Here is a 15128-nt window from a genome sequence, read left to right on the forward strand (position 1 = left end):
ATTGCAATGTCTTCTCTTTGATATCATTTCATTAGATGTTTATCGTGTCCAGTCATCTACGCCCCCTCCATTTGAAGCATGCCATCCCACTCCGTCCCATTTGCCAGCGGTCCTGCAGCCAGCTCGGCCTCATCACCCATCCCATTCAACAGCTCGTCCCCAGCATAGCCCCACCCCATGGCTTCAAGCTCACGAACGAAGAAATCCCGCTCTTCGTCCATCATGGTCGAACCCTCATCGCCCCCCATGACATGCTTGTAACGCCTTAGGTGCCACCAGTGTGTAAGGCCCCGGAGGGCTTGCTCGAGTGGCAATGCCTCTTCAACCTCGGCATCAATATCAGACCCAGCCAGCCAGTCGTCTCGAAGCTCGGGGCGGCAGTAGAGATATATCGCTGTGATAACACGCATATTACCCTGGCGCCATTTGCGACCGCAATAAGGAACTTGTGATTTGAAGAGTTTGAGGGTATAGAAACGGAGATTGGGGTCGGGGATCTTGAGCCCTTTGCGGAGGATGGTACTAGACTTGTACTGGACAAGAAGTAGGCAGCGATGAGCCTTGTCGCGAGTGATTTTCTGCATGATGTGAAGGTAGTTGATTGCTGAGAAGAAGTTTCGGAAAGAGAAGCATGTGATCGGTTCACTTGGTGGCGGCCCTGTAGGGTATCCCAGCTCGTCGACCTCCGGCCTATGAAGACCACTAATCAAACCTTGTCCTGTCTCGTCGACGCTGTCTGCTCGGGCTGCCTCCGGCTTGTGTCTAGCAATGGGAGGGGGAACCGCATCGTCGTCGCTGTCCTGTTCCGAGCCAGTTACTTCGGGTGGCTGCTCTGAATGCAAGTGACAGAAGTGGGAGAAACTAGACTTGTCAGGTAAACGTAAACAGCTAAGCCAAGAGATAACCTACCCAAGTTCGTCGCGATCTGTCCGTTGCGCCACAGCTTGGTCGATCTCCTGGTGTGCGAACATCTTTAGGATCAGTGGTAGATAATTCGAGTCGAGTAAGAGCTGTGTCATATACTCGAATTTCAAGATGTCTACAGCGGTTAGTCTCTAATTGAAGCTCATATGCAGATATGCTCACGAGATCTCTTGAACCACTTAAGCAAAAGAAGAAGAGAGCCAGAGATGGCTTTTCCCGTGATCTCGCGTACGCGGATATTGTCGAGCTCATCAATCGTGGCATCGCAGTTCAAATCTTCCGCCTCGTTGTTGAAGCCGACAGCAGTTCCATTGACCGCACTGAAGCTCTCGCTAAAGGGTCGTTAGACTGTAATACTGAGAGAAGCATCGCCTGCATACCTTCCAGAGCCGCCATTTTGTCCGTTGGCTTGATTGTTGACGAGGGCGCTGACGTTTGTCAAAATGATCTTCAAGAAGACAATAACCACCGACTGTAGATGCACAAGCGCATGTGTCTGGCTAAAGTTAGAGGTTTTCTGCACTGTTCAGTAGAGAATATGCTCACATAGAAAACTTCGACGGCATCTAGACGTTTCTGGATTTCTTCGTTATCGGTTTGCTTTTCCCTCGTAGCACCGCCTTCGGACTTCTCAGTCTCGTCTAACGAGAAGTCTTCCAGGTCGTCTGCGATCTCGTCCCCAAATTCTGCGCCGCCAGGAGCAGGACCGCCCTCAGCGTGCCAACCGCGGTCGTATTTCATGAATTGCTCCCGCTCCTCCCACAGCTGTCTCATCGCCCTAGTCATTTTGACATGCGTTGAGAAGAGCTTACCAGCCTCAATGACTGATGCGGGAACGTCACTGCCATCCCACCTCTTCCCCACGAGAACGTCTTGCATTTCCGTAGAGCCCTTGCCGCCAAGGTTATTGCTGGAATTATCCAACGGAGGATACATAAAAGGGAAGTTCTGGTTTGTTTGATAGTTTTGCTTCTTTCCTGCCTTTCCGCCGGGGCCAATGGGAGATGGCGGAGGAGAGGGCGCTGGCGTCGCAATATGAACTGACTGGTGCAGGATAGAGCCATTACCACCAGCTACAGAGGGTCCGACTCCAGAAAAGAGGCCATTGGATGCATATGATCTGCTAGGGTGTTGAGGCAGAGGAGGAAGGATTGAGTTATTCTCTAATTCAAGTGGGATCACAGGTGGAGGGGGATTATACGCAGGATATTTCGAGGTTATCTCCTGCCGAAAGTTGTGATAATCAAGGGGAGACGCAGTAAGGAACGGCGTCCTTCTCGTGGGATCATTCTTCCCGCCGTCGAAGGCTGGCTCCAATGCTTCCTTGGCCTGTTTCAGAATGTCACTACCTCCAAAGAAGAGAAGTACACACTTCCAAAACAAGAGAATAACTCTCGTAAGGGGAACATTGGAAGCGTCATCCCATCGCAACCGAGCAATGATCTCAATCAGAAATACCATCAAGTCCGGCTCGAGCGCCATGATTGCATGCTTCAGCGGGGTGTGTTTGGGGTCTTGGGCTTCCTGCATGCGCGCGACTTCGACCATAAGATAAACGACAGTGAGAACCAGGTTTGCCTCCCGTTCCGCTGCCGCGAGAAGTGTTGGGTTAGCGGTCTCTGGTGGTGCATTTAACTCGGAGGGGGCTGAAACGCGAGACTTTTCAAAGCTCCGTAGCAAGCACCCATAGAGCGATGGCAGTCCTGAGCACTCATGAACGAGTTTTGCGTTCTTTTCTATCCAGTGGATCTGCAAAGATTTGAACTTCACACTCTCCGCACTTGGAGAGGAACCTTCAGGGTAGTCTGATGTGCTCCTCCCAGCAGTGGTATCCCACACTCCAGTAACAACGAAGCAAACCGACTCCAAAGCCTCAACTCGAATCATGATTTCATTGTCCTGCAGATTATCGAGCACCTCGGTCAAGAACAACTTCTGCATTGATTCAGGAGCCTCAAGCCAAGACGTACGGAAAGAGAGAGAAGGCTGACCTTCGCAGAACGAGCCCCAAGTCCGCTCAAATGATGTTTTCATTCCAAGAAGCATGGTCCTATCGAACTCGCTGTACTGGAACCACTCCTCTACCTCTTCCGCGAACGGCTGAGAGTCGGCATACTCAAACGCATAGGCAGGCTGTTCCACCTTCGGCATGTCCTGAACAAACTGCTTCAGCTGAGCAAGGTTGAGAGAGTCGGTTGGTGGTTCAACATTGTGCTGAACCGGAGCTGGTGGTGGCGGCTGACGTGGAGGTGGAGGGGCTGAGGTATTTCGATGCAGTTCAGGGCGTCTAGACAATGGCACATTTCCGGGGAGTACCTGGGCTGGTGGCTCGTTTGCTGGAGCATTCGAGTTCTGAGCAGCTTGCTCCTGTCGAATACCCTCCGCGACTTCTTCCATCATTTCCTCGTCAGGAACAGGGACAATGTCTGACCCAGTTTGGTCCATCTCATCTGCCTTTACAATATGATGCTCTTCCATGGAAGCATCAGCAGACGCTGTAGTTTCATCCATACTGGGCAAAGAGTATGTTTCAGAAGTTGATACCCAATGATGACTGGACGCGGATTTCAACAATTCGTCAGACCGTCTTTGGTGAAATTGAAGAAAGTGCCTTAGGTGCCCGAGGGTTGTCGGGCGTTCTATGACACGCTAGGTGTATATTAATCGACCAAGATGAGGCAATACATGGCGTGGGTGAGCTTGGGTTAGCCAGGAACAAATGAAGCCTCCCCCGGCCTGAATGTGGTGGATCAATGGCCTGGACCCACCCACGTGACCCGTGTCTGATTACTAAGACCACTAGATCAGCGGTCCTTCCTAATTGGGAACTATGCAGGGGCGAAAGCCCTAAAGAACAATAAGTACGAAGTAGAACGTTATAGCTGACAATAAACTAGGCAGTTTATTATCTTCAAGAAGAGATCCGAAAAGACCTCTTTTAAGTCGAGGAATAATGTTGACATTGTCCCTTCAAACCCCGGCCTCGGCCCTGAACTGCTCCCCGTTGATGAAGTCACATCGACTATGCAGTTTCTCCCAGTGAAGCGCCTTCTCCGACTCTGTTGACACACCAAGTCTCTTCTCTCTGTCCTTGAGTACCGACACAGGACCTGATCCGAACGGGCCACCAAACATTTGGATAGAGATTCTGTTAGGGCCTTCGCTCGATACTGGCATATTGCTCCGCTCTGGCATATCATCTGAGAAAGCAGACGGCCAGTTCTCAAGCTCGTTGACACTGTTATCTGACTCAGGTAAGGCGCCATATGCGTATTGAATGATTTTCGAGCTGAATTCTTCACCCAGAGCAAGGTGCACCTCCGAATTATCAGCACCGCCTCCCAGGTGATCATTGTTGAAGAGATAAGGTATGTCGCTGAGATGCGCAACACGCCACATCGGCACGCTTATGGTTTCAAAGACAGGTGCGAATCGCGTCTCGTTGAACTCGTATAGCCGTACTTGAGACGGCTTCGCGCCCCCTTGCTGGACATACTGCCACGTAAAATCCAGTATCGGGCAGGTGAACCAGATATCACGGCTCATCTGAGCGGCGCGATAGTATTGCGGCGAAATCGGACCGTCGATGTCAAGTCTGACCATGTGCGTAAAGTCTTCTTGAGAATACAGATCCAGGAGATTCCTCTTCGTGGACTCGGATAGATTCTGTAGCCACAAGCCAAATGTTCCTAGCACTTCTTGGTCCGTTGACGTTGAGGGTGGAGCATACCAGGCACCATCGTTGGTCACCCAGGATGCTATGATGGGGATCCCCTTGGTAATCTTGCCAGCGCGTATTAGCTGCGACGGTCGATCTTGGATGAAGTCGTTGTCGATAGTTGGGTAGAAGTAACCTTCGCCGAATGGAGGACGAGCTGCACGAGATGCAGTCACAGAGAGGTTGGTTAGAGTCTGAAAAGGAACCTCTCGGAGGCACTCTAGTGTTTGCAAGTCCTGGCCGTGGCCTTCTTGATTAACGCATCCCACCTGTTGAGCTATAGCAGCGGTATTACTGGCGACTAGGTCTGGCTGGGTGCTGAAAATTGTCCCAGGTCCTCCGGACATCATTAGTGCTTGCTGAAACGGAACCTGCTTTTCTCCTCCATATGCAATTAGCTGCAGTCCGATATCAGCAGCTCCCACACTTTGTCCGATGACAGTTACTGGAGGGTATCGTCAGCCCTGGAGCTCTATAATTAGAACGGCATAGTCAATTTACCTTGGTTAGAGTTACCGCCAAACGCCTCGATGTTATCGCGAATCCCTGGTTGTCCTGAAATTCAGCTTTCTAACCAATGATTAGAAGAGGCTATTGTCGCGTACATTCCAAAGCGGCGCGCTGATCGCGCAGCCCTACATTTGTCTCCTTTCTCTCAATCAACGTCTTGCTAGTCGCAAACCCAAATACTAAATAAAGAGTTAGCGGATGGACTTTGCCTAAGCACGAGACCATGGTGAACCCACGGCCAAGTCGGTAATTAATCCCAACATATATCACAGGCCGCCCAGACGCAAGAGCGTGCTTCACCAAGCCATCTGGCTCATACAGGATATCAGAAGCTGAGCCTAGGGCATGACCACCTAATCATTGATTAGTCGCCTTTCTGCAATGCATCATTTACTTGATAACAAGTCTGATACAAACCTCCATGAATCCACACGATAACCGGCAGTTTCGCACCCCCTCTAGTCCCCTTCGCCCTCGCAATCCTCAGACTGAGACAGTTCTCACTGATATTTGTAACTCGACTCGTGAACGGCAGTATGTCGCCAGTTCCTTGCGGGCACCAGGCGCCAGACTGTGTAGCATCAATAACGGAGCCTCTCTGCGGATTCGTCGGCACAGGCGGTGCGAAACGCCGAGGGCCTGTCGGTTCCTCTGCATAGAAAATATTTTGGAAATGCTCGACGGCGCCATGAGAGGACCGGCTACCTATGTATGTCATATCTCGCTTGAAATCAAGGACAATGGGATGTGGATTGAAGAGGCTAATTAGTGGCTGTTGGAAGTATATAGCGAAGAGGGCTATCTGGATAGTTATCAAAGCCAAGGCCACGCGGTTGGCCATGGTACAAGAGAAGAAGATGATCTTCCTCAGCTGGCTTCAAATCTTGGTTGAGAGAGAAAAGAGAAGGAAAGTCGTGGAGCGTGAGAAACTAGATACCTATAGATAGAGACGTATCCTGATTGGCCGTCTTAGTTAGGACGATGACATCTGGAGCGATTTCCTATTCCTTCGACCTCATCATGAGCACCTAGTATGACACAGTGTCGAGTCGGATTATTTGCGGGCAGCCAGACCTTACTTTATAATCCACCATTATTGCTGTCAGACAGATCATACGGAGCCTTGAGCGTATGCGTATCCGTATACCCGCAGAGACTACGACATACTCAGCTATAAGGAATTGACTGAGTTTCATCAATGTCGATTGACATGTGAGAAAAGTATGCCTCCCGATTTAGACCACTTTAAGAATGGGGAATGGGAGAAGTAGCTGCTGAGTTGTGATCGATGATGATTCAATATATATATGATCGGACTATAGTGAGCGTTCTAGGGTATCATGTCTGCTCAACAGTCCTACGAAGGGCACGTACACTGTCAGTCTACCTTGGACGACTGACGGCCGCCGAACTCGCTTCTTCTGATTCTCTGCTTTGATTCCCACCGCTGCCACCCGGCTTCAGCAAGATCTTCACTTACCACCAAGTCCCGTATTCTCAAAAATCTAGTTATCGAGTGCTCCAACACCCAGTCAATCCAGCCATAGCATCTCAAGAACCCAGTGAAAATGAACCAAATAAGCGCAAAAACGACTCCAACAGCGCACCCTGCGAGAACTTGGCGGATGGTATGGTAGGTCAAGTATATACGACTGATGGCCACTGCAGTGGCACCGAGTGTGATTCCAAAAGAGGCGACCATGCGATAGACGATGCCTTGCTTTGCGGTGGTTGGGGCGTGTCGAAATAAGAGGAATAGGCCGATATAGACGGCGAAGAAGGAGACAAATTGCGCGTGTGATGACGGCATGCCATAGCCTTTCCCGAACATTTCTATTTTCAGTCGCCATTAGCTCAAGCTGTTTCGAATGAGGTCCTCCACCTTGTTGACATACGTTTTGGCCGCTCCTCCTTAATGATCCGCTTGAGGGCAAAGTTCAGAGCCTCACAGACCAGCTGCCCGGCAAACATCAAGCCCACTTCCACTTCGCGCGAAGCCCAGACGAGTGTAACGTAGACGACACATAACGCTTGAGGGACGAGAGCGAGCCACGCCGATACGAGAGACCAGGGATCATCAGGGTTCTGTAATCAAATTGTAGGTTAGTTCCCTGCCCGAGGTCGAGAATAGCTCGTGGAACTTACATAATGAACGTGAGTAAGAGATAGCGATGCTAAGGGCTGCTCTTCCTCCCCCATTATGGCTGGATGGGCAGTTGGTAGTACAGATACAGTGCCCAAACGGATATCCAACCGTACCGAGCAGTATGGGTGACGTCGGCCACCTCGTGCTGCGGAGAGCCTGGATTATCATTGCGATAAGTAGGCCGGGAGCGGTTTCTCCGAGCCGTGATCAGCCGCTGCTTTTGCCCCCTTCAAAAAAGGTTAAAGCAGCGACCGAAATGAGGGGGAGGGGTCGGTTGTAGCCTCAGAAGTCAGGCCAGTACCGATAACAAATCGCTTCACGGACTCGCGACTTGCAAGAAGAAATTATCGTCTAGACGCGAATAAAAATGCTATTTTTAAACTAACTAAACAATCCTCAAGTCAGATGTCAACACGATGAAGATTCTCAAACAATAGCCCTCTCCTGTGTACAGCTGGGCACCAAAGACTGCCTGATGCCCATCGAACTGGCCATTCCACCCCCACAATACAATCAATCACAACCACAATCACCTTTGCGTCTTCTTCACTACTGACTTTTTCTTCTTGTGTTTTTGTCTCGCTTCTTCTTTGTTGCTACTTTCACTGCTCGTCTACGAGACCTGCTGCGACTTGTCTTAAGCTCTTTTCTACGCTTATCTTGCATCAAAACCATGACGCACTTCTCCTCTCCACGTCTACTCTCAACTTTCTCATTTCTATCTGCTTCAGTGTCGGCTCTCTCCCAGGTTGCTAGACAGCATTCCATACCATCCCATCATTGCTTCTCGGCCGTCCATATACCTCGATTAGCGATCCCTTAACTTCGATCCTGGTATCGTCCTCCTCGCCATCTAGACTGCCTGACCCACCTCTATACTTTTCTTCGCGCCATTCGCCTCATTTCTCCGCCACCGCAGGGCTGCTTCTAGAAGTAGTCTATATCGATCTCAGGAACCGCTGAAATTTTTCATATATTTTTCCGGACCCAGACTTGCCTCCTGGTCTACCGATTTGATGACAACCGTCTCCGCTGTCTCCATTTTACTTGGCAACTGCTTCTGAACAACTCGGCGAAATCGGCGAAGAGCTAAGAAGGTCTTAGGGACAAACATACTCGGTAGCAGTTGGGTAATTTATATTGGAGCCTACTATGATTGCATCCGTTGCTCATCACTGATCAGCCCATCGCCACTTGCCGCTTTTGGCCCCAACACCGATAAAGGACTTGCAACACTCAGTCTTGCCGCCGGCCCTGCTATCATATTTGCCGCGATGAACTCAGAAGCTTTCTTGGAGGATGAGAGATCAGAAGAACTCTCGTCCATTGCCGCCATTTTCCCGGAAATCAAAATCGACCCATCGTCTCCCTTTCGAGCGTCGCTAGACATAACGGTCAAACCAACAACGCCTCTGAATGTCTGCTTCTATCAACAGCCGGAAGTTGGCTTTCCTGCGGTCCTTACTCCTCCGACATCCCTCGATGCCAGCGAAGTCGGTCTTGGGTCCAAGGCCAAGCTAGACGATCAATCAAGCACGGATACGGAGAGAGACGTACATGTCCTTGCCTACTTGCCGCCTTTGAATCTTGAGATTGAGCTTCCAGCTGGTTATCCTTCGGCAAACCCTCCTATATTCAAGCTTAGCACCAGTCCACGCTGGCTGCCGTTGTGGGCTGTCACGAAATTGCTGGACGATGGCAAACAACTTTGGGAGGAATTTGGCCGGTCCCTCGTGGTATTCAGCTACATAGACCATCTTCAACAACTGGCAGAGACGACGTTCGGAATTGAGGAGGCTTCTGGTGGCGAAGTGCGACTTCCGCGGGAACTGAAGATCGCTTTGCTGGATTTCAATAACAAAGCAGAACGGGAGAATTTCGAACAGGAAACCTTTGAGTGCGGGATTTGCCTCGAGCCTAAGAAGGGCACTAACTGTCATCGTTTATTGATGTGCTCCCATGTCTTCTGCGTACCTTGCCTGCAGGACTTTTATAACACCTGCATCACCGAGGGAGACGTTGAGGGTGTCAAGTGTCTGGCCCCTGATTGTGGCCAAGAACAAAATGCACCACTTTCCGGCGAGAAGAGAACCCGCAAGAAGCGAGATCGCACACTTAGCCCATCAGAACTCCTGCAAATACCCCTTGAACAAGAAACAGTGCAACGCTATGTCTTTATGAAACGGAAACGAAAGCTGGAAGCTGACAAGACGACTATCTACTGCCCTCGACAATGGTGCCAGGGTGCGGCTCGGTCGAAGAAGCACCCTAAGCCCGCTGATCCAATGGCAGACTACTTAGAGGACTCTGATGACGAACCGGAAGGCCTTGTCTTTGATCCTCTAGGGGAGGAAAGCCAGTTACCTCCCATGGCAGATCGACTGGCTATTTGCGAGGACTGCAATTACGCATTCTGCTGTGTATGCAAGAAGGGATGGCATGGAGAACTAGTGCGGTGTTTCCCTCGGCGGCAGGCAGAGCTGACCGCCGAGGAGCAAGCAACAGAGAACTATCTCAGGCTGTACACCTCCGCTTGCCCTACATGCGATGCTCCCTGCCAAAAACGCATGGGCTGCAATCATATGAAATGCTTCAAGTGCGAAACACACTTTTGCTATCTTTGCTCCGCGTGGCTTGAGGAGGGGAATCCGTATCGACATTTCAATGACCTTACCAGCCCTTGCTTTAATAGACTCTGGGACCTGGAAGGTGGTGATGGCATCAACCCAGAAGGTGCTGAAGCTTTGCATCAGATGCCTGAACAAATGATCTTTGATGAAAGTGATGACGAAGAGCCACCTCATTGGGAGATGGACCGTGATGACAATGAGCCGAGAAACGGGAGACAGCCGCCACCGCCAGCCCCAGTTCCTCCTCGGGTCAACCAGGCCGCTGCTGCCAATCGCGTTTTAGGGCGGAATGCGAACGGTCTTGATGCAGCGGGCCGAGCAGCCGCAGCCGAACGACAAGCTCAGGCCAGAGCGATGGCAGAGATCCGAGCTGGCCGCGCCCCTGTGGACGCTGCACCTGAACAACTTGTCGTTCCGCGAGCCGGCCTCCAGCGATTCCTCGACCTCGTCCAGAACGACCGCGAAGATGAATGGGACAGCGATGAGCTAGAGGATGGTTTATGAATCGACAACTCTAGCTCTGAACCTGTCCGTCTGCTCTTATATCCACCTATATACGTCTATACCATTTAACGATTTGATTTACGGCTCACGCTTGCACAAACGTCACCACCAATTAACGATTTCACGATCACATCATGATAGTATTAGAACACATCTTGCGGGGCAACCTTTATCTTGCTATGTCTACGGGAACAGTTAACCATCTCATCCTATTATCCCTTGCATATTTAGCGTTATTCTTACTCCTGTACAAGATATTGCTGTACTGCATATCATCAGGATGCGGGACCTGGCCTGCATTATTTTAACCCCATTTTCTTTCTGGCATGTATAGCATAGCACCCGTCATTGTATTCTTCCACTGTCTTTAAAAGTTCGCATAGCTAGTTATTAGGTTGAATGAGGGGACTGTTGGTAATGAAATTTCGATATCGCTATCTGAATTATCATCTACAGCAGAGACAAATACTAAAATCGAGTATATACCTCCCTGGACATCCAATGCAATGTGACGATGATCCGAGTCGAGAAGCGTGCCACCCATCCATTCCGAAAGAACAAACCAAGACATAAACCACCCAAATCCGCCCGAAATTCTAAGCTTGCTGCAAAAAACCCCTTTCATAGAATGAGATAGTCATCCTCACTCTCACCATTAGCCCCAGGACCATGGCCGACACCAACACCACTCCTGTCAGCAGCCGCAGCTCCAGCTCCAGCTCCTCCCCTTGAAGCATTCCATGTATACCAGAACTCATAGCTCATGACCGAGTGATCTGCGTACACAAGCAGGAGTCGATACCGGCGGGACGGGTTCCACCCTCTCCAGCTCTCTTCGGGCTGGTAGGCGCGGGTTGCGCGGGCATGGGATTCGGGGAGCGTGATATGGTCCTGACCTCTTTCTGTCGCTGTTGTCGGACCGGAGGTGGACTTGTACTGGAATAGCAAGTCATCCACGCTTGACTCGGTGTCCATATCACCTTCACAGTCATCATATATTCCGTCTTCGTCACCACCGTGAGGAATAAAAGGGACATCATGCGGGATCTCAAATCCCTGCATCGGAGCCACGGCCACACCTAGTAGCGGGAGAAGTGGGCGTTCGCCGTACTTCTCCTGGCTCGCTAGTGGAACAATCCAATCCACGCGGAAGGTGCGTCCCGTTGTTGGGGACTCAGTGAGCGCAATGATGGCTGCACGGCCTTTTTGGGAGGCGGCGACGACGATGCCGTGCTCGGGGATGTATTTGATCATGTTGAGGCGGTCGAAGTTGCGGATGGGCCCAATGGGAGGGAGAAAGCGTTGCATGAGCGGGGCGCCATGGACGACACTAGGATGGGGAGAGAAAGGATCTGAGATTAGGGTTATGTTTGTATGGGAGAAGTGGAGGATTGGGAAGTCGCCGTCTGGGGGTGCTAGGTTAAAGTTAGTATTACTGTCTCTTCTCCATGGATCGTGATGAATAGAAACGGGTGCCGATTGACATACGCTGGGAAACATGGTGGTAGAAATCGTCTTCTTGAGACGCGGTATCCTCTTCGTATGCGTCTCCCTCAACATCAGAAGTGTCCAATTCCATTTCTGATTGAGAATGGTCGTCATCGTCATCGTCGCCGTGTGCTTCTGAGAGGAGGGCTTGGACTTCGTGAATATCGATGCCTGCGGTATCACGGAGAGCTATTTCTAGTATGTCCTCTGGAGAAAGTACGTGATTAGGATGGTTTGCTAGGGCTCTAAGGAGTGCGCGATTGGCTGTCGGTTGCTGGGGCTCTAGCTCGGAGGCCGAGTCAGAAGCGCCATCATCGCTCATGTCATCAGTATTAGATGAGCCAACTACAGCCTGGTCGCTGATCGCTTCTGCGGGGTCAGACTGGCGTAGGTCGTCAGCTACAGCAGGCTGTGGTATCCCTGTCTCATTCTTTTCCTGGCTATTATTGCCATTGATCAGACAGTCCGCACCGAAGAAATCGGGCAACACTGTTTCGTTTGGCTCGGCCTTGACGGCGGGTGGGAAATGGTTGTAGAGCCGTGATGATTCAGGGATGTACTTGGTGAGATTGGTTAGATCGAGAATCTCATGCTTGTTCTTCACTCGCCGTCGCGGACAACCACCACAAGCCTCTTCCTCGGTCTTCACTAAATGGAATGAGCGCGGGTCAAGGGTGATGACGGACCATCCGCGATCACTGAGATTCGGTCAGCAATGGCGTACACAAGCCTTGTGAGACAAAGCTAACCTTTCGTCCAGATATGAGTCTTGTGGGAAGCTCCACGGAGCCACATTGTTGAGATGGTAGTCATTGAATGCACCCAAGCTCTCCCAAATCTTCCATACGATTGTTCTATTCACGATATCTGTACTGACCATCCACATCCCATTCGGATCAAAATCAGTGTTCAGGAACCCAACAGACGGTATATTGGTGTAATGACCACGGTAAGTTAATCTGATATTCCGGGTACGATGCCGTTTGGGCATCAACTGTTGCAGTTTCCTGAACTGCTGTTCTGTCCGTATATGTAGCCATGTCTGACTGTGCTCATTGGCGTTATCATTCTCCTCTAGTAACTGACTGAATGAGTCGCCACTCTCGTCCGACTCCGGACTGACAAGTGCGAAAGCGAAGACAGTCACATGGCCGGTGTTGGCAGACACCGCGATCAAGCGGGCGAACTTGTGAATAGCTAGGCCCCAAGCGCTCTCGCCAACATGCTCTATAAAGAATGGGTCAACGTCAGCGCCATCTATAGGTCCCGTCTTTCCATTGTCTATTGCTCTTTTCAGGGCCGAGTAGATGGCTTCAACTCGATAGCCACACACATTGCCTGAGTCAGTTACCAGTAGCAGGACTTCTTCGCGGCCTAAATCATCCACAAGAATGCTATTGATATCATGGGGCGATGTTGGCGAGATGTATCCCCTAGCTTCAGGCTCTTTCATGACTGGTGTGATGATCATCTCCGGCTGGGAGCCCAACGTCTGCGACGCACCTGCGGGTTCCCACACATAGATTTGGTGGCCGCAAGCAACGAATAGCAGATTTTGCCGTTGAGAGAGTGCAGTCTGGTTTCGTCAATATGGTCTTCTCTCAAAGGATGTGGCTCGGATGCGATTACCAGATTACAGCGCCAGGAAGAGGTCCGAGGAGGGTGTATGTCTTTCGCTCTGTGGATTAGATCAGTGCCTGTACAGGTTACTAGCGAGCCATAGTAGGAAACATACGAAGGGTACTAGGAGAATATCAGCATACAAGTAAACATGAACGGCTATGAAAGAACGAGTAGAAGACACGTACCCGGGCTGAGCCTTTCTCGACGTTCAGTGGTCTCAACTGAAGACCCTCTCCATAGCAACTTTTCGGGTCCGTTGCTCTTTGGCTGTGGCTCGTGGACGCCATTGTCGACACCTGTAGCTACTCAGCGTCGGCCACGCACAAAAAAGATATAAATACAAGCTCGGACAGCTTTCTTCGATAGGAGATTGATCAAATAAGCAGTTGATAAGAGGAATTATGATGGGAGAGCGGGCGCAGGTATATGTATCAGAATCAGATTGGGCAGCGCACCACACAAAGTGAGAGGTCTTTCACTCTGCACTGAAGGTGTGTTGAGCATCTTTAGGTTGCCACATTGGTAGCTGAGGAAGAAAAGTCGAGTCTCCTGCTCTTGAAAATTGGAATATAGGGTTGATAGTGGCAGGAGGGGCATCGCAGGTGAAGTCATAGCTATTTGCTGCCTTGCCCTTTAGGCACAAAAACGCACGTGCCCCTTCCACGCCTACAGCTTGAGCTCTGTTTGCTACCCTTGACCTCAGCATCATCCAACATAGGACAAATCAGAGCCTCCCGGTATCATGGATCTTGTCGCCGGTGTCCGCAAAGAAGGCAGCCGGTGAGTATTGCGCCCACACCCAGCTAATATGACGCCCTGACTGACTCGATACTCCAGCGGCGGCCGCGGCGACTTCAAATGGACCGACGTCAAAGACTCCTCACATCGTGAAAACTACCTGGGCCACTCGCTCATGGCACCAGTCGGACGGTGGCAGCAGGGTAAAGATCTACAATGGTATGCGCGCGGAGATGATGACCCCGACGAGGCGGCCCGGAAGGAACGAGAGGAGCGACAACGCGTGAAAGCAGCAGAGGAGGAGGCCATGGCGCGGGCGTTGGGTCTCCCATTGCCGTCCCAGAACGCCAATATGATGCCATTGGGTGGGAATGAGAAGCTGGTGACTGGCGGGGAACCGGTAGAGGAAAAGACTAGAGGTATGGGCATCGCGCGGTCGGTTGTTGTTGTACAAGTGCTAACGGGAGTAGAGAGGGAATCGAAGGAAAGCCGAAGGCGAAGACGCGAGCGCACACGGAGTCCGAGAAGGGATCGTGATCGCGATCGAGACCGTGGTGGTGATAGGGACAGGGACAGGAATCGAGAGCGCAGACATCACAGGCGACATGATGAACGAGAGCACCGAAGTCACTGGGATCATAGACGCAGGTCAAGATCGAGGCCTGTTGACCGGGATAGGGAACGCCATAGGAGAAGATCATCTTCACGGTCAAGAAGCAGAGAGAGGAGTGACCGAGATAGATATGCAAGACACCGAGACGACCGTCCGCGTAGACCCCGAGAGGAGGATTCTTATCACCCGCGGCATTGAATCATGATATGGAGGGCGATACGGCGCCAGGCTTTA

The 15128-nt window shown here is 51.0% G+C and overlaps 6 protein-coding genes across 6 annotated transcripts; 2 read left to right on the forward strand and 4 right to left on the reverse strand.

The window, feature by feature from the left end:
• Nucleotides 1–56: 56 nt before the first annotated feature.
• Nucleotides 57–3435, reverse strand: BDW74DRAFT_178306 (FAR11/STRIP family protein; the record flags this gene model as incomplete). The annotated part of the gene is made up of 5 exons (XM_073729168.1): nt 57–861; nt 910–1039; nt 1087–1256; nt 1305–1420; nt 1471–3435. 5 exons carry the CDS (start codon nt 3433–3435, stop codon nt 57–59), a joined length of 3186 nt encoding a protein of 1061 aa, XP_073584035.1.
• Nucleotides 3436–3894: 459 nt separating this feature from the next.
• Nucleotides 3895–5870, reverse strand: BDW74DRAFT_185327 (uncharacterized protein; the record flags this gene model as incomplete). The annotated part of the gene is made up of 5 exons (XM_073731027.1): nt 3895–5087; nt 5144–5188; nt 5248–5331; nt 5389–5505; nt 5570–5870. 5 exons carry the CDS (start codon nt 5868–5870, stop codon nt 3895–3897), a joined length of 1740 nt encoding a protein of 579 aa, XP_073584036.1.
• Nucleotides 5871–6133: 263 nt separating this feature from the next.
• BDW74DRAFT_21281 (phosphatase PAP2 family protein) lies at nt 6134–7571 on the reverse strand. The gene is made up of 3 exons (XM_073732216.1): nt 7298–7571; nt 7048–7237; nt 6134–6985 (listed from the first exon to the last, which is right to left on the reverse strand). Exons 1-3 carry the CDS (start codon nt 7349–7351, stop codon nt 6531–6533), a joined length of 699 nt encoding a protein of 232 aa, XP_073584037.1. The 5' UTR covers nt 7352–7571; the 3' UTR covers nt 6134–6530.
• Nucleotides 7572–8337: 766 nt separating this feature from the next.
• On the forward strand, nt 8338–10887 carry BDW74DRAFT_21307 (RBR-type E3 ubiquitin transferase). Its single transcript, XM_073732217.1, has one exon. The coding sequence runs from the start codon at nt 8573–8575 to the stop codon at nt 10430–10432; it is 1860 nt and encodes a 619-aa protein (XP_073584038.1). The 5' UTR covers nt 8338–8572; the 3' UTR covers nt 10433–10887.
• Nucleotides 10888–10894: 7 nt separating this feature from the next.
• BDW74DRAFT_153410 (uncharacterized protein) lies at nt 10895–14018 on the reverse strand. Its single transcript, XM_073724522.1, has 6 exons — nt 13729–14018; nt 13656–13663; nt 13550–13598; nt 12670–13496; nt 11921–12618; nt 10895–11847 (listed from the first exon to the last, which is right to left on the reverse strand). Exons 1-6 carry the CDS (start codon nt 13828–13830, stop codon nt 11054–11056), a joined length of 2478 nt encoding a protein of 825 aa, XP_073584039.1. The 5' UTR covers nt 13831–14018; the 3' UTR covers nt 10895–11053.
• Nucleotides 14019–14285: 267 nt separating this feature from the next.
• Nucleotides 14286–15099, forward strand: BDW74DRAFT_178310 (MMtag domain-containing protein; the record flags this gene model as incomplete). Its single annotated transcript, XM_073729169.1, has 3 exons — nt 14286–14323; nt 14381–14681; nt 14752–15099. 3 exons carry the CDS (start codon nt 14286–14288, stop codon nt 15097–15099), a joined length of 687 nt encoding a protein of 228 aa, XP_073584040.1.
• Between the last annotated feature and the right edge of the window lie 29 nt (nt 15100–15128).

Source organism: Aspergillus multicolor (genome assembly GCF_047715735.1).
Source record: "Aspergillus multicolor strain CBS 133.54 unplaced genomic scaffold BDW74scaffold_12, whole genome shotgun sequence".
In the NCBI taxonomy this organism is placed as follows: Eukaryota; Fungi; Ascomycota; class Eurotiomycetes; order Eurotiales; family Aspergillaceae; genus Aspergillus; species Aspergillus multicolor.